This window comes from Dendropsophus ebraccatus, chromosome 15 (assembly GCF_027789765.1).
Source record: "Dendropsophus ebraccatus isolate aDenEbr1 chromosome 15, aDenEbr1.pat, whole genome shotgun sequence".
Lineage (NCBI taxonomy): Eukaryota > Metazoa > Chordata > Amphibia > Anura > Hylidae > Dendropsophus > Dendropsophus ebraccatus.
The window spans coordinates 49,735,814-49,755,114 of NC_091468.1; the positions used below are offsets into that span (position 1 = coordinate 49,735,814).

Consider the following 19,301-nt stretch of genomic DNA (forward strand, 5'->3'; position numbering starts at 1 on the left):
GATTAAATCTAAATAACTGAACACACCATCAAATCTGCTGCTTTTTTCCTGCGTATCTGCTGTGTATACGGTGTGTGGGTTTGTACCCTAAAGTTTTATGCACTTACTGTACATTTTACTTCACATGGTAATTGCTACTGTACATTCATTTATATTATCACATATCCAGCATTTTATAAATCTTTGCTTTATTTGTTTTACATGTTATTCAGAATAAAAAAAAATCTTTATTTGTGGGTTGTTGAAAAAATTGTCTGCATTTCAGTGTTTCTTATGGGAATATTTGCTTTGGTTTCAGAGTGGATTTGGATTTCAAGCACAGTTCTGGAACGAATTATGTTCCGAATCCAAGGCATCACTGTGTGTGTATATATATATATATATATATATATATATATATATATATATATATATATATATATATATATATATACACACACACACACACACACACACACAGGGGTGTCCAAAAGTAGGTAGACAGTATGTGTAGTAGGGTTATATTGCTGTTTCTCATTTTATCTGCTCTACATGACATAAATTTTTCAATACTTTTTTTTCTTTTGTATAATACTACTTTCTAACCCCGAAAAATCTTCTTATAAGTCGTGGGTCGTTTTATACGCTGCGTATGGTCAACCCATATGTTGTGAGCACTCAAAAATGGCACCATCCCCACCGTTTGGGGCGTCAACTATAAAAAAAAAAATCACCTTGGCCCAATTACTATTGTATGGGCGCCTCCCGTAAAGTTCGCTGCTCAGGCAGTGTGACGTACCCCAGAGACGTTAATCGCCGACCCTCTCCCGGGTAGGCAAGCGTGTCATTGAAGACGCTTGGCTACCAGGAGAGGTTTGGGAAAATGAGAGAGGTGACTGTAATTCAAAAAGCTTTTCTCATTGCTCTCCTGCCAGCCGAGCGTCTCCGAGCCTCTCCCATGAGACACTCGGCTGCCCGGAACAGGTTCGGCAAGGTATGTCTCCGGCGCAGGTAGTGTACGTCACTCTGCCAACGCCAAGAACGGTACGGGAGCCCAGAAAACAGGAACTGGGCCAAGGTGAGTTAGATATTTTTGATATTTATTGGATATATGTTTGTTATTTTTTAATTTCACTGCAGTTAACCCCTATGCGGACAGGCAGGGGTAAACATTTTCCGATATATAAGGTGAACCACTGACAATATGATTAAATCGCATTATATGCAGCAACATACTATATATATATATATATATATATATATATATATATATATATATATATATATTATAGTAAATTAACTGTAGATCTAAAAAATTGATACATACATACACCTATCTTTACTGCAGTATATTTTTTGCACAAAGAATATTTAAAAAAAATATATAATATAAAATATTTTTACATTTTATTAATTAGATACAAAAATGCCGTCCTGCATTGTGATTGGATGTCGAAACAAAGGAGTGAAGAAAGGTGGCAGAAGTTACATCATGCATGTCTTTCCAAACAATAAAGCACAGATAAGAAGATGGCTTTTACAAAGTGGACAAGACTACGAAGACATCGATGCAACAACCAATATTATTTTTGAAAGTAAAAATACTGATACTTTCAGAATTTGTTCTGACCATTTTTCAGAAGATTGCTACATTGTCTCTGAAAGTGGTAAACAACTTAAAAAAGATGCATTGCCTACGATATTTCCAAGTACGTCGTCAGGTAGTGCAATCTTTCGAGACCCACTGATCAAACGAAAAAGAAAGAGAGTAGAAACAAGCCAGTCACCCACTTGCATTTGTTGCAAATGTACTGTGCAAAAAAAAGACATGGAAACACAGACTGATGATACGTTTCAGATTGATTTACAACGTCTAGAGTCAGCTAGAACAACTATCGAAAAAGACCACACTTATGTGAATGTACCCACATCTTCACATAGCACCGAACTGACCCATACTCAAACTGTAGAATTTGAGAATGCAGAAGCTGATATTCTATCTGCTGAATTTCCTATGGATGTCACCCAGTCTCAATCTTCTACACTGTCAACCCAACAAAATTTATCGCAGACATTATCTGGACAAAGCGACCCTAACGACACTGACTATAAGCCAGAGGACACTGACGCTGAGGACAGAAGTGGACCATCACCCAAATTCTATAGCACAGAAAGAATTGCTAAAGATCGTAAATTCCTTGTATTTGAATCTTGCTTAGATTCTTTATTATACAAAGTTCGCTGTCAGGCGTCTGAAGATTGTCTAGAAAATGTTACCCACATCTCAAAATATGTCCAAGGATCATATTTATCAATCAAAGGAAAATGTGGAAATGGACATTCATTCAAGATATGGGAAAGTCAACCAAGAGTTAAAAACTTTCCAGCTGGAAACATTTTGATTGCAGCCTCTATACTGTTTAGTGGAGGAAATTTTCAAAAAACGTACGAATTTCTAAACATTTTAGGAGTTCCCTCTATTTCTGAGTCTACCTACTATAGATATCAGAAAAAATTCTGTTTCCCGGTTGTGGACCTTGCTTGGAAACAAGAAAAAGAGACTGTCAGACAAATGTTTACTAACGAAGTATCTTGCTTGATTGGCGATGGCCAGTGTGACAGCCCAGGACATAATGCCAAATATTGTGTATATACTCTCATGGATTCACTTTCAGAGAAGATTGTGGATTTCGAGGTAGTACAATGTACTCAAGTTTCATCATCTGTGGCAATGGAAAAGTTTGGCTTTGAAACTTGCATGGACAGAGTACTGTCAAATGGCATCGATATTGCGATACTGGCTACAGACAGACATGTCAGTATTCGTAAACTCATGAGAGAGAAATACACAAACATCATGCATCAATATGATGTTTGGCATTATGCTAAGTCGATTCACAAGAAACTTCTAGCTGTAAGCCACAAAAAACAATGCAAAGAAATTACTCCGTGGATTTCTAAAATTCTTAACCATTTCTGGTGGTCGGTGAAGACATGTGAAAGAAACGAAGATCAACTCCGCGAACGATGGCAGTCTCTGACCTACCATATCGCAAATAAGCATTCCTGGCAAGAAGGCACCTGCTATTTCAAATGTCAACACAGCCCTATTTCTGAAGAACAAGAACCAAAAACTCTCTGGTTGAAACCGGGGACACCTGCACTCAATGAAATACAGGAAATAGTGCACGGAGCCCAAATAACACAAGACTTCAAACATCTTGTCAGGAACTGTCACACTGGGGCCATTGAAGTTTTCCATAGTAACGTTCTGAAATATAGATCAAAACGGATTCATTTTGGAATGGATGCTATGGAAGCCAGAACAAAACTTGCTATTCTGGCACATAATAACAATGTTGATCGTCACCAAAAAACTGTCACCAAACCAAAGAAAAACTCTGCACCCATCGGCACAAAACAGACAAAATTAGCCTTCCCAAAATCACAAAAGAGATGGATTGTCCGCCACGTCTATGAATCTATGTCATATCAGCATTTGGAAGACATGTTCATCAAGGTTTTAAAACTTGCAAATGGTGAACTAACATCTGAATGGCAATCCCGAGTCCCAGATCTTCCACCCAACATTGCAGCTATTGAAAGACCAAGCAAGGAAGAGATCCTCAAAAGCCACTTCTCCCGATTTGGTTCGCAAGACACAGAGGAGTAAAAAGGTATTTTTTTTTTTTATAGAAAAGCTTTAATTAATTTATTTCAAAAATTGTATTTTAATGTAATTGCATTTTTTACATTTACTTATTTTAAAATTTAATTGCTTTGAAAAGTCAGTTGGACACAGAGAGGGGACTCCTCGGACCTTTACGGAGGGGGAGCTGAATGCCGGCTGACAAAAGAGCAAAGGTAGGTGTCTGAGCCACCAATACCTGATGAATTACGTTGTAGCTCTGCGGTGAACTAACTTTCTATGTGTTTCCTTGCAGGTTTGTCAGCTGCCCTCAGGACATGATCAAGAGTGTGGGTGACACAAAGAGGGGACTCCTCGGACCTTTACGGAGGGGGAGCTAAATGCCGGCTGACAAAAGAGCAAAGGTAGGTGTCTGAGCCACCAATACCTGATGCTTTAGGTTGTAGCTCTGCGGTGAACTAACTTTCTATGTGTTTCCTTGCAGGTTTGTCAGCTGCCCTCAGGACATGATCAAGAGTGTGGGTGACACAAAGAGGGGACTCCTCGGACCTTTACGGAGGGGGAGCTGAATGCCGGCTGACAAAAGAGCAAAGGTAGGTGTCTGAGCCACCAATACCTGATGCTTTAGGTTGTAGCTCTGCGGTGAACTAACTTTCTATGTGTTTCCTTGCAGGTTTGTCAGCTGCCCTCAGGACATGATCAAGAGTGTGGGTGACACAAAGAGGGGACTCCTCGGACCTTTACGGAGGGGGGAGCTGAATGCCGGCTGACAAAAGAGCAAAGGTAGGTGTCTAAGCCACCAATACCTGATGAATTACGTTGTAGCTCTGCGGTGAACTAACTTTCTATGTGTTTCCTTGCAGGTTTGTCAGCTGCCCTCAGGACATGATCAAGAGTGTGGGTGACACAAAGAGGGGACTCCTCGGACCTTTACGGAGGGGGAGCTGAATGCCGGCTGACAAAAGAGCAAAGGTAGGTGTCTGAGCCACCAATACCTGATGCTTTAGGTTGTAGCTCTGCGGTGAACTAACTTTCTATGTGTTTCCTTGCAGGTTTGTCAGCTGCCCTCAGGACATGATCAAGAGTGTGGGTGACACAAAGAGGGGACTCCTCGGACCTTCACGGAGGGGGAGCTAAATGCCGGCTGACAAAAGAGCAAAGGTAGGTGTCTGAGCCACCAATACCTGATGCTTTAGGTTGTAGCTCTGCGGTGAACTAACTTTCTATGTGTTTCCTTGCAGGTTTGTCAGCTGCCCTCAGGACATGATCAAGAGTGTGGGTGACACAAAGAGGGGACTCCTCGGACCTTTACGGAGGGGGAGCTGAATGCCGGCTGACAAAAGAGCAAAGGTAGGTGTCTAAGCCACCAATACCTGATGAATTACGTTGTAGCTCTGCGGTGAACTAACTTTCTATGTGTTTCCTTGCAGGTTTGTCAGCTGCCCTCAGGACATGATCAAGAGTGTGGGTGACACAAAGAGGGGACTCCTCGGACCTTTACGGAGGGGGAGCTAAATGCCGGCTGACAAAAGAGCAAAGGTAGGTGTCTGAGCCACCAATACCTGATGCTTTAGGTTGTAGCTCTGCGGTGAACTAACTTTCTATGTGTTTCCTTGCAGGTTTGTCAGCTGCCCTCAGGACATGATCAAGAGTGTGGGTGACACAAAGAGGGGACTCCTCGGACCTTTACGGAGGGGGAGCTAAATGCCGGCTGACAAAAGAGCAAAGGTAGGTGTCTGAGCCACCAATACCTGATGCTTTAGGTTGTAGCTCTGCGGTGAACTAACTTTCTATGTGTTTCCTTGCAGGTTTGTCAGCTGCCCTCAGGACATGATCAAGAGTGTGGGTGACACAAAGAGGGGACTCCTCGGACCTTTACGGAGGGGGAGCTGAATGCCGGCTGACAAAAGAGCAAAGGTAGGTGTCTAAGCCACCAATACCTGATGAATTACGTTGTAGCTCTGCGGTGAACTAACTTTCTATGTGTTTCCTTGCAGGTTTGTCAGCTGCCCTCAGGACATGATCAAGAGTGTGGGTGACACAAAGAGGGGACTCCTCGGACCTTTACGGAGGGGGAGCTAAATGCCGGCTGACAAAAGAGCAAAGGTAGGTGTCTGAGCCACCAATACCTGATGCTTTAGGTTGTAGCTCTGCGGTGAACTAACTTTCTTTGTGTTTCCTTGCAGGTTTGTCAGCTGCCCTCAGGACATGATCAAGAGTGTGGGTGACACAAAGAGGGGACTCCTCGGACCTTCACGGAGGGGGAGCTAAATGCCGGCTGACAAAAGAGCAAAGGTAGGTGTCTGAGCCACCAATACCTGATGCTTTAGGTTGTAGCTCTGCGGTGAACTAACTTTCTATGTGTTTCCTTGCAGGTTTGTCAGCTGCCCTCAGGACATGATCAAGAGTGTGGGTGACACAAAGAGGGGACTCCTCGGACCTTTACGGAGGGGGAGCTGAATGCCGGCTGACAAAAGAGCAAAGGTAGGTGTCTAAGCCACCAATACCTGATGAATTACGTTGTAGCTCTGCGGTGAACTAACTTTCTATGTGTTTCCTTGCAGGTTTGTCAGCTGCCCTCAGGACATGATCAAGAGTGTGGGTGACACAAAGAGGGGACTCCTCGGACCTTTACGGAGGGGGAGCTAAATGCCGGCTGACAAAAGAGCAAAGGTAGGTGTCTAAGCCACCAATACCTGATGCTTTAGGTTGTAGCTCTGCGGTGAACTAACTTTCTATGTGTTTCCTTGCAGGTTTGTCAGCTGCCCTCAGGACATGATCAAGAGTGTGGGTGACACAAAGAGGGGACTCCTCGGACCTTTACGGAGGGGGAGCTAAATGCCGGCTGACAAAAGAGCAAAGGTAGGTGTCTGAGCCACCAATACCTGATGCTTTAGGTTGTAGCTCTGCGGTGAACTAACTTTCTATGTGTTTCCTTGCAGGTTTGTCAGCTGCCCTCAGGACATGATCAAGAGTGTGGGTGACACAAAGAGGGGACTCCTCGGACCTTTACGGAGGGGGAGCTAAATGCCGGCTGACAAAAGAGCAAAGGTAGGTGTCTGAGCCACCAATACCTGATGCTTTAGGTTGTAGCTCTGCGGTGAACTAACTTTCTATGTGTTTCCTTGCAGGTTTGTCAGCTGCCCTCAGGACATGATCAAGAGTGTGGGTGACACAAAGAGGGGACTCCTCGGACCTTTACGGAGGGGGAGCTAAATGCCGGCTGACAAAAGAGCAAAGGTAGGTGTCTGAGCCACCAATACCTGATGCTTTAGGTTGTAGCTCTGCGGTGAACTAACTTTCTATGTGTTTCCTTGCAGGTTTGTCAGCTGCCCTCAGGACATGATCAAGAGTGTGGGTGACACAAAGAGGGGACTCCTCGGACCTTTACGGAGGGGGAGCTGAATGCCGGCTGACAAAAGAGCAAAGGTAGGTGTCTAAGCCACCAATACCTGATGAATTACGGTTGTAGCTCTGCGGTGAACTAACTTTCTATGTGTTTCCTTGCAGGTTTGTCAGCTGCCCTCAGGACATGATCAAGAGTGTGGGTGACACAAAGAGGGGACTCCTCGGACCTTTACGGAGGGGGAGCTAAATGCCGGCTGACAAAAGAGCAAAGGTAGGTGTCTGAGCCACCAATACCTGATGCTTTAGGTTGTAGCTCTGCGGTGAACTAACTTTCTATGTGTTTCCTTGCAGGTTTGTCAGCTGCCCTCAGGACATGATCAAGAGTGTGGGTGACACAAAGAGGGGACTCCTCGGACCTTTACGGAGGGGGAGCTAAATGCCGGCTGACAAAAGAGCAAAGGTAGGTGTCTGAGCCACCAATACCTGATGCTTTAGGTTGTAGCTCTGCGGTGAACTAACTTTCTATGTGTTTCCTTGCAGGTTTGTCAGCTGCCCTCAGGACATGATCAAGAGTGTGGGTGACACAAAGAGGGGACTCCTCGGACCTTTACGGAGGGGGAGCTGAATGCCGGCTGACAAAAGAGCAAAGGTAGGTGTCTAAGCCACCAATACCTGATGAATTACGTTGTAGCTCTGCGGTGAACTAACTTTCTAGTGTTTCCTTGCAGGTTTGTCAGCTGCCCTCAGGACATGATCAAGAGTGTGGGTGACACAAAGAGGGGACTCCTCGGACCTTTACGGAGGGGGGAGCTGAATGCCGGCTGACAAAAGAGCAAAGGTAGGTGTCTGAGCCACCAATACCTGATGCTTTAGGTTGTAGCTCTGCGGTGAACTAACTTTCTATGTGTTTCCTTGCAGGTTTGTCAGCTGCCCTCAGGACATGATCAAGAGTGTGGGTGACACAAAGAGGGGACTCCTCGGACCTTCACGGAGGGGGAGCTAAATGCCGGCTGACAAAAGAGCAAAGGTAGGTGTCTGAGCCACCAATACCTGATGAATTACGTTGTAGCTCTGCGGTGAACTAACTTTCTATGTGTTTCCTTGCAGGTTTGTCAGCTGCCCTCAGGACATGATCAAGAGTGTGGGTGACACAAAGAGGGGACTCCTCGGACCTTTACGGAGGGGGAGCTGAATGCCGGCTGACAAAAGAGCAAAGGTAGGTGTCTAGCCACCAATACCTGATGAATTACGTTGTAGCTCTGCGGTGAACTAACTTTCTATGTGTTTCCTTGCAGGTTTGTCAGCTGCCCTCAGGACATGATCAAGAGTGTGGGTGACACAAAGAGGGGACTCCTCGGACCTTTACGGAGGGGGAGCTAAATGCCGGCTGACAAAAGAGCAAAGGTAGGTGTCTAAGCCACCAATACCTGATGAATTACGTTGTAGCTCTGCGGTGAACTAACTTTCTATGTGTTTCCTTGCAGGTTTGTCAGCTGCCCTCAGGACATGATCAAGAGTGTGGGTGACACAAAGAGGGGACTCCTCGGACCTTTACGGAGGGGGAGCTGAATGCCGGCTGACAAAAGAGCAAAGGTAGGTGTCTAAGCCACCAATACCTGATGCTTTAGGTTGTAGCTCTGCGGTGAACTAACTTTCTATGTGTTTCCTTGCAGGTTTGTCAGCTGCCCTCAGGACATGATCAAGAGTGTGGGTGACACAAAGAGGGGACTCCTCGGACCTTTACGGAGGGGGAGCTGAATGCCGGCTGACAAAGAGCAAAGGTAGGTGTCTAAGCCACCAATACCTGATGAATTACGTTGTAGCTCTGGCGGTGAACTAACTTTCTATGTGTTTCCTTGCAGGTTTGTCAGCTGCCCTCAGGACATGATCAAGAGTGTGGGTGACACAAAGAGGGGACTCCTCGGACCTTTACGGAGGGGGAGCTTATGCCGGCTGACAAAAGAGCAAAGGTAGGTGTCTAAGCCACCAATACCTGATGAATTACGTTGTAGCTCTGCGGTGAACTAACTTTCTATGTGTTTCCTTGCAGGTTTGTCAGCTGCCCTCAGGACATGATCAAGAGTGTGGGTGACACAAAGAGGGGACTCCTCGGACCTTTACGGAGGGGGAGCTGAATGCCGGCTGACAAAAGAGCAAAGGTAGGTGTCTAAGCCACCAATACCTGATGCTTTAGGTTGTAGCTCTGCGGTGAACTAACTTTCTATGTGTTTCCTTGCAGGTTTGTCAGCTGCCCTCAGGACATGATCAAGAGTGTGGGTGACACAAAGAGGGGACTCCTCGGACCTTTACGGAGGGGGAGCTGAATGCCGGCTGACAAAAGAGCAAAGGTAGGTGTTTGACATGAAAACCCCTTGAGAATCAAGGTGTAGATCTGCGGTGAACTAACTCTGTTTCCTTGCAGGTTTGACAGCTGCCCTCAAGACATGATTGGACATTTACTAGAGGTGAAACTACATGACTGCATATTAATAAATAATAGGTAGGTGATGAAATAAAATAAGGAAAAGACTTTATTAAAATAAATTAAATTTAATTTATATATATATATATATATATATATATACACACATATATATATATATATATATATATATATATATATATATATATATACACACATTATTTATATATATAAGAGAGAGAGAGAGATACATTCTTTTTTAATTGCAGGTTGGTCAACTATTGTGACGTAGAGGGCACTCATCAGACAGTGATACTAAACAAAAGGTAGTAATTTTTTGTACATATTTTTTGTAAAAATATTATATTTGCTAATAGAATAAGCAGACACTTTTAGAGGATTGGCGTACAAAGAAACATAAAGGGTACCTAACAAAACAGTCTTAGCATATATGTATATTAATAAAATTTCGTTTTTTTTTTTAAATTTGGTAGTGAGAATAAACCTAAATAAAATCCAGAAGATGAATCCTTTAAGATAAGTAAAATAAATAAAAAATCTTTAGAAAAAATATAAAATATGAAAATTTTTTACTTATTTTATCTCCTTTTTCAGAAAAACATCTCAAACACAAGAGAAGTGCTGAAATGTATATTGAAATAAATGGAAACAAAATATTTATTAGTGGTAAGTGATGGCTGATCTTATTACTTTGGCCTTAGCATGACTATGTTCCATCAACTTTTACCTTTGCAACAAACGCTGCTTTTAGGACTTTCCTGTAGCCAATACCTCTGTGTCCAGGGCTATTTTTTTTAGACGCTGCTCCATTAACATCGGCTGGAATTAATATTCTTGACCATTATTGTAATGCATTGACTTCAAAGCAATGTTGCCTCCACAGTAAATAACGCTGAATCCATTGCAATAAGTGTTGGTTATTCACTTAGGAAATATGAAGTGTAAGCATAGCCTATTGCAATGTGTAATAATTGAGTGGACAAGGCTGTAAGGTGAATCATTGTTTGAGATTTTTTTTCTGATAATATGGCATTGATATATATATCACATATGTGTATATATATCACATATGTGTGTATATATATATATATATATATATATATATATATATAGATAGATATATATACAAAAAATGTATGCTTAGTTCACAGAAAAGTTCTGCCACGTTGAAAATCACACAAACCATTCTGTAGGGAAACTACACACACATTGCAAGACTACACTGGGGAGTGTTGAAGTCCAAACATAATTTTTTTTTAATTATCTAACAATGCTCTATCTTACTTTGTTTACAGAATGTTACCTACATCAGAAGACCATGATTTCACATCGTAAGAGGTCCACCGAGGAAAGGACATAAGAAAAGAACTTGTGTGGAGACAGGACCTGCGCAGATGCAAGAGTGATTTAGAGTTGTTGACATAACATAAAATCATAATTGTGTATTTGGGTATAGTAAAATAAATAAATATTAAATAATTATACACACACACCACACACAAACAAACAAACAAACATAATCTGTTATATATTATATATACATATATATATATATATATATATATATATATATATATATATATACACACACACACTAAAAAAAAAATCATACACAGTGGTGTCTTGGATTATGAGCATAATTTGTTCCAGGACCGTGCTTGTAATCCAAAGCAAATTTTTTATGAGAAATCACTGAAATGCAGACAATTTTCCCCAGATCCAAAAATTATATTTTTATTCTGAAAAACATGTAAAACAAATGAAACAAAGATAGAGAAACAGCTGGATATGTGATATATAAGTTGATGTACAGTATATTAGTCAGCATGTGGTGTATAATGTATAGCAAGTGTATCAACCTGAAGAAACAGCAGCAGTTTGTAGATACAGGATGGAACTGCAGATCCCCATAATAACAAGGATGGGAAACACAAGGGCTTACAGAGACTGCAGGGAGCATGACGCATTGAGAAGGTCAGATGTGGGCACATAAATTCAGGCCTCTCTGTCCGGGGAGAGAGGGGAGGTTACAGCTGTAAAGAGATTACCTCCACAGTGCTCTGATGCAAGCCCCAGTCTGAAGTGGATCTATGCAGACCATGCCCCTCCTCCACTCCCCCTTCCACTCAGTACAGGGAGCTCTTACACCAAAGCAATGCTCTGAAACCAAGTTACATCTTAGTAAAAATGTGAGCTCTCCTTGCAAAACACTCTTAATCCAAGTTACTCTTAAAACAAGGTAACACTGTGTGTGTGTGTGTGTGTGTGTGTGTGTGTGTGTGTATTATATATATATATATATATATATATATATATATATATATATATATACACACACATATATATATATACACACACACACTATATATATATATATATATATATATATATACACACATATATATTTATATATACATACACACACACAAACAGTATACAAATTATATATATATATATATTATATTATATACACACGCATACATACACACAAAAAATACATATAAATATATTTCAGTGCAATAATGAATGAAAGTGGTTTGTTAGCTCTGAAATTTGCTCCTCATCCGCCTGCCTTCAAACAGAAGTGAATGGAAACGTATACCGCTTTGACAGTCAGGATGATAAGCAAAAATCAAAGATAACAAATTATTAATTTTGATAGACCACTAAATTTGCTATTTTGCTTGTGATATCAATTTCATTATTAGAAAAAAAAAAAAAAAGAGAGGACAGGGGCGGATGTAAGGGGAGGTTGGAGGCCGCAATAAATAAATATAAATAGACAGCAAGTTTTCATTCTTTAATTTATGAAGAAAAAAAAATTAATCAACATCCAGCCACTCGGCTGGCCCCTCCGAGGTAAACATAAAGCCTGTATACATTCCATCTGGGTCTGGATATGTCTCACGGATTTTCCCTACTGCGCAGGACGGTATTGGCCTCCTGTTTCCATGGCCTAGATAACCGTGGATCCATGAACTGAAACTTTTATAACAGGCTTTACGGATGTGCCTATTGAAAGGAAATATAATTTTAGTCCTAAGTATTAGGCTCGCTTTTATACTATGTTCCCAAAGCGTATGAGACCGACCAGAGCAGCTCGCTCCACAGTGGACACTGACTGGCTTTCTGCGGCCGCTATTCACTGAATAGCGGCTGCAAAAAACTAACATAATATTTGTTTGCGGCACCGCTAGGGATCCCGTCCGCAGCGTATACTATGTGTGATCCCATAGACTGCAATGTAACATATATTTTCTTAATAAATATATAAGTACATTTATACGCTGTGTGAACATAGCCGAATACTCTAAATGTAAAAATAAAAAATATTACCTATTTTTTAACGCATCAGGAGGCGGGTGTGGATATAGCATTCGCATGTGCGCATTAGCTGACTGTTCGTTCAAAACAAAAAAAATGAAGAAGGATTCTTCACAGATGCAGGAGGATCCTACGTTTTTTTTAACATTTGGGATCTCCTGACAGCAGACTGATTCTACAACTGTTCCCATCGCCAGACAATTGCCACAACGGCACCAGGCAGTGCTCCCTATTCTCCCTTCAACATCCTCTTCTAGATGCACACTAGAAATCCCTTGAGGATTAGTAACAAAGCACTCCTCATCAATGCCAGAATATTTTGCGGCTAATTTGGCCTCCAGTCGTGCGATCTACAAATAAGAGAGTGTGATATAATGTTTAGGAAGCCAATAGTCAAAAATGTAGTAGAAAATGTAATATGTGTAATGTAATGAACTCACATATATATGACATCTAGAGCAAATTTGATGTTGCAGATTTCAGCCCATGTTCACATGTACTAAAACAACAACCGTTCGGCTGGTATCAGAAAAGATCATCCCAGCCCTGTTGCTCCCTGCGGCCCCATCTCCTTTCCACACTGCACACGATTGAGGGTGCAGCCTGAGCATCGCACTCCACTGTATGCCCTGACAGGTTTTCTGTGGACGATATTCAATGAATAGCAGCCGCAGAAAACTTACATGTCAGGTTTTGCAAGCAAGGCTAGGGATCAAGGCCAGAGTGTATACTATAGGAAATATTTATGGCAGGGTGTAAATATACACCTGATGTGAAATGCCCACAGCAACCAATCACATCTCCTCTAATATTTACCTGAGCTGAAAGCTGAGCTGTGATTGGTAACTATGGGCAGTTTACAACAGGTGTATATTTACACCCTTTTATAAATCTCCCCCTATGTGTAAACACTCTAGACAGTCCCACTAGGTAAGTTACGTAGTAATCATGTTGTTGTTGCAAATCAGCAACAATGGCTGTGATTGTTAGGGAAATTACGTCGTGAACATAACCTGAAATTGTACATGCAAAGGTAAGTAAAAGATGCAAAGCAGAATAAAAGTTGTCACATCAAAAAGGCACAAGATCATATACATGTAAATAGTACATCACTTGCAAATTAATTACTGAATATAAATTATTTTACCTTATCTGCTCTCGATTCTCTAACCTCCTCTGAGTTCGTAGCCATTTTTTTTTCTACATAAAAAATTTAAAACGTCTATATAATTTTAAATAATTATACTTTTTATTATCTAAAATACACATGTAACTAGGAAATTACATGTCTAATTATGCCAGACAAAGGCAAAAAAGGGGTTGAATATATGGACTGCACCTCACAGATAATTGACCTGGAGCATATGTCATTTACATCAATGCAGGGAACAATTTACTCCATATGAATTATCTGAGGTGCAGTCCATTTTTTTTAGCACCCCCACACACACACACACCTTTTTTTTTTTTTTTTTTTACTTTGTTTGACTTTGTGACTTTAGGATTGTCAGGGCTCAATTGTCACAGCACTCAGTGTTCTACAATTTGCATAGTGGCAGCAAAACTGTTATCTAAAAAAGCCCATATTTACCCCTACAAGTTGGGTCATGAACTGGAAGAATAAAGCCTAGTTTACATACATCAAGCGGCGTTTCCCTACGCTGCAGTAGAGAAGCACTGGAGGGAAACTCATCTCTGACACCGCATCCATAAAAGTCTATGGAGCGCCGGAGGCATGCCATGTACAGACACATGCATTATGCATCCTCCAGCTTTTGCCTACCGCACTCCATGGAAATGTCCCTGCCCCCCCCCCCCCCCCCATTCAGCATAATGGCCCCTTTCACCATAGCCAGCCGCCTACTTCTCTGTTCAGTTGCAGCTCCCTTTAGGACAGGGATAGGGAACCTTGGCTCTCCAGCTGTTGCAAAACTAAAACTCCCATCAAGTCTGGGATTTCCAGGCATGATGGTAGTTGTAGTTTTCCAACAGCTGGAGAGCCAAGCTTCCATATCCCAGCTCTAGGAGATGTCCCCAGGTATTGCTGTCCACATTAAAGGGCTCCATGTGCTTCTGTCCCTTATATAGATGGCCCCCTGTAATGCTTCTGCCACCTATACTTTGTTTAGGGGGGAAAAAAATGATAAAAAAACGAACAACAAACTTATGGCAACTGACAATTACTGATGTCAACTGATGATTGAAAACCTGATGACAACTGATGCCTTTTTGGCTTCAGTTGTGACATCAGTTGTAGTCTGTTTCCTACATAAAAACTGAAACTGACACAACTTATATATGTAAACTAGGCCTAAATAAAAAGTATGAATATGTATATTGAGCTATAAAAAAAATAATAATTTGAAATACAGTGGTGCATTGGATTATCAGCATAATTCGTCCCAGGCCGTGCTTGTAATCCAAATCCACACTTACACCTACACCAAAGCAAATTTTCATATAAGAAAGCATTGAAATGCAGAAAATTGGTTCCACAACCAAAAAATAATGATTTTATATTCAGATTAACATGCAGAACAGATGAAAGATTTAAAAACTGCTGTATATGTGATATATAAGTTACTGTACAGTATAACAGCATGTGGTGTATAATGTACTGCACAACCCTGATAACACAGCAGCTGGATATGTGATATATAAGTTACTGTACAGTATAGCAATCAGCATGTGGTGTATAATGTATAGTAACTGCATAACCCTGATAACATAGCAGCTGGGTATGTGATATATAAGTTACTGTACAGTATTGCAGCATGTGGTGTATAATGTATAGCAACTGTATAATCCTGATAACACAGCAGCTGGATATGTGATATATAAATTACTGTACAGTATAGCAGCATGTGGTATATAATGTATAGTAACTGTATAACCCTGATAACACAACAGCTGGATATGTGATATATAAGTTACTGTACAGTATAGCAGCATGTGGTATATAATGTATAGTAACTGTATAACCCTGATAACACAGCAGCTGGATATGTGATATATAAGTTACTGTACAGTATAGCAGCATGTGGTATATAATGTATAGTAACTGTATAACCCTGATAACACAGCAGCTGGATATGTGATATATAAGTTACTGTACAGTATAGCAGCATGTGGAGTATAATGTATAGTAACTGCATAACCCTGATAACACAGCAGCTGGATATGTGATATATAAGTTACTGTACAGTATAGCAGCATGTGGTCTATAATGTATAGCAAGTGTATCAACCTGAAGAAACAGCAGCAGTTTGTAGATACAGAATGGAGATGCAGATCCCCATAATGCAGTAGCGTAGTACAACAGGCTAGAATAGAGAAGCAGGGCTGCTGTCAGAGGTCTGTGTGGTCACATGACAGCAATGGGGGATGGGGGACGGGGGCTGAAAGCCATACTTTACTTTGTGTGCACAGCCTATTTTTGTGCAACAACTATTCACTAAATAGTGGCTGCACAAAATAAACATGTGCGTTTTAGGTTTGGCCACACATGACACCAGCTCTAGTGTATACAGAGTGCATACACCAAGGCCAGTGTCCAAAACAAATCAATGCAAATGGCCACAGTCAATAAACAACAGCCTGTGATATATATATATATACCATAATTCACTGTATATCTTAATATGTGACTGTATATAATATAGCGGTCACATATCAATATACACAGCGCTCTGAAGTGAATGTAAAAAAAGAATAAATAAAGACAGGAGACTGTATTAAAAAATTAAATTTTATTCAAAGTATACAAATGCACATTTTAATCATTTTAGAACTTACAATTAGATGTGATGATGTCTCGGATCTGCTGTCCACAAGGATCTTGCTAAAATTCATTGTTCACAGGAAATGAAAAAAAAAGAAAAAAAAATTACATTAATATAAAATAACAACAAACAGTTATAATAGCAACATACAGCCAAAAATATGGCCACACCATAAAATAGCCGTTCCTGTCTTATTTACCCATGACCCCAGTTCTATATAATAAAATGTATACAGATCACCCACCACCTGATCCCATTACATTTCAACATCACCACCTTTCTATATACTTAGTGTATATAAATAACCTTTCAACAAAGCATCGGCAGGCACCTTTGGATAGAAAATCATGTGGCATGATTGTGTGTAGGTGTATAGCAGTGTATTATATACTTATTATCCGACTGTATGAGTGTATACTGTGTAGGTGATCAGCAGGTTATTATATACTTACTATACTACCCCTGTATGAGTGTATATATCTATTGCTCCATTCTGTGTAGCTGAGCAAAAAGTGTATTATAATAATTATGTAAGTATATATATATATATATATATATATATATATATATATATATATAAACACTACTGATCCACCTACACATAATGGAGAGATATAAACACACTCATACAGGAGGATAATAAGTATATAATACACAGCTGTATACCTACACAGAATGGGGAGATATATACACACTCATACAGGAGGGGGATAATAAGTATATAATACACTGCTGTATCCCTATACAGAATGGAGAGATATATGCACACTCATACAGGAGGATAATAAGTATATAATACACTGCTGTATACCTACACAGAATGGAGATATATATACACACTCATACAGGCTGATAATAAGTATATAATACACTGCTGTATACCTACACAGACTGGGGAGATATATACACACTCATACAGGAGGATAATAAGTATATAATACACTGCTGTATACATACACAGAGGGGAGATATATACACACTCATACAGGGGGAGGATAAAAAGTATATAATACACTGCTGTATACCTACACAGAATGGGGAGATATATACGCACTCATACAGGAGGATAATAAGTATATAATACACTGCTGTATACCTACACAGAATGGAGATATATATACACACTCATACAGGAGGGTAATAAGTATATAATACACTACTGTATACCTACACAGAATGGAGAGATATATATACATTCATACAGGAGGGGGATAATAAGTATATAATACACTGCTGTATCCCTACACAGAATGGATATATACCGTATACACTCATACAGGGGTATGGGGTTGGGGCTGGGGATGAAGGGCTGGGGCTGAGGTGCCGAGGACAAAAGGCTGGGGATGAGGTGCTGGGAGCTGTATGGTATCATCCCCCTGTATGAGTATAATATACATATACAGTGTAGGTATACACTTCAGCCTCCATCCTCCCCATCTCCAGCCTCCATCCCCCCCAGCCCCATCTCCAGCATCCCACCCAGCCCCATCTCCAGCCTCCTTCCCCCCATATCCATCCTACTTCACCCCCCCCCATTTCCAGCCTCCTTCCCCCCATCTCCATCCTACTTCACCCCCCCCCCATTTCCAGCCTCCTTCCCCCCATCTCCATCCTACTTCCCCCCCCCCCCATTTCCAGCCTCCTTCCCCCCATCTCCATCCTACTTCACCCCCCCCCCCATTTCCAGCCTCCTTCCCCCCATCTCCATCCTACTTCACCCCCCCCCCCCATTTCCAGCCTCCTTCCCCCCATCTCCATCCTACTCCCCCCCCCCCCCCATTTCCAGCCTCCTTCCCCCCATCTCCATCCTACTTCACCCCCCCCCCCATTTCCAGCCTCCTTCCCCCCCATCTCCATCCTACTTCACCCCCCCCCATTTCCAGCCTCCTCCCCCCATCTCCATCCTACTTCACCCCCCCCCCCATTTCCAGCCTCCTTCCCCCCATCTCCATCCTACTTCACCCCCCCCCCATTTCCAGCCTCCTTCCCCCCATCTCCATCCTACTTCACCCCCCCCCATTTCCAGCCTCCTTCCCCCCATCTCCATCCTACTTCACCCCCCCCCCCCCCCATTTCCAGCCTCCTTCCCCCCATCTCCATCCTACTTCACCCCCCCCCCATTTCCAGCCTCCTTCCCCCAGCCCCATCTCCATCCCCCCATCTCCAGCCTCCTCCCCCCCATCCCGGGTGTCAGGGGCCCTCAAATATCCGGCATCCACCCCTCACAAAACAGACATAAATACATTTCATACTCACCAAATGAGGCTCTTCTTCTTTATTCTTCTATCGTCTGCTCTTCTATCTTCCTTCTCCTGTGCGATGCGCTCCGCTGTGTTCCGGCCAGCCACTGCGACTGCGCATGCGCCGGAAGAGCCGGAAGAGGCGGGACATCAGTGGAACGCACTGATGACCCGCATGGAGGGAAACGAAGATGGCGGACAAGATGGCGGCGCCCGACGGGACCCGGCTGGAACGGCGGAATGCGGTAATCTCTTAGATACAGACTGCAGAAGCAGTCTGTATCTATAGAAAAGCATTATGGCAGGCAGTTAGATTAATATTACCTAGTAAAAAAACTAGGTGATTGGTCCTCTTTAAGGGGGCCTTTACACAGAGAGATTTATCTGAAGCCAAAGTCGGGAACAGGCTATAAACAGAGAAAAGGTCATAAAGGAAAGACTGAGATTTCTTCTCTTCTCACATTCATTCCAGGCTTTGGCTTCAAAAATCTGTCAGATAAATCTGTCTGTGTAAAGGCACCGTTACAGTCTCTGTA

The 19,301-nt window shown here is 41.9% G+C and overlaps 1 protein-coding gene across 1 annotated transcript; it reads right to left on the reverse strand.

The window, feature by feature from the left end:
• Nucleotides 1-12,241: 12,241 nt before the first annotated feature.
• On the reverse strand, nt 12,242-18,869 carry LOC138774026 (P2X purinoceptor 7-like). Its single transcript, XM_069954569.1, has 4 exons — nt 18,782-18,869; nt 16,539-16,584; nt 12,756-13,093; nt 12,242-12,431 (listed from the first exon to the last, which is right to left on the reverse strand). The coding sequence occupies exons 3-4, from the start codon at nt 12,932-12,934 to the stop codon at nt 12,242-12,244; spliced, it is 369 nt and encodes a 122-aa protein (XP_069810670.1). The 5' UTR covers nt 12,935-13,093; nt 16,539-16,584; nt 18,782-18,869.
• Nucleotides 18,870-19,301: the final 432 nt, after the last annotated feature.

Bases quoted from the DNA above. Each gene is read 5' to 3' on its own strand.
- LOC138774026 (XM_069954569.1), bottom strand. From the start codon at position 12,934: ATGGGAACAGTTGTAGAATCAGTCTGCTGTCAGGAGATCCCAAATGTT. The intron at 12,432-12,755 runs GTAATATTTTTT...TCCTTTCAATAG, and splicing joins CCTGATGCGTTAAAAAATAG to GCACATCCGTAAAGCCTGTT.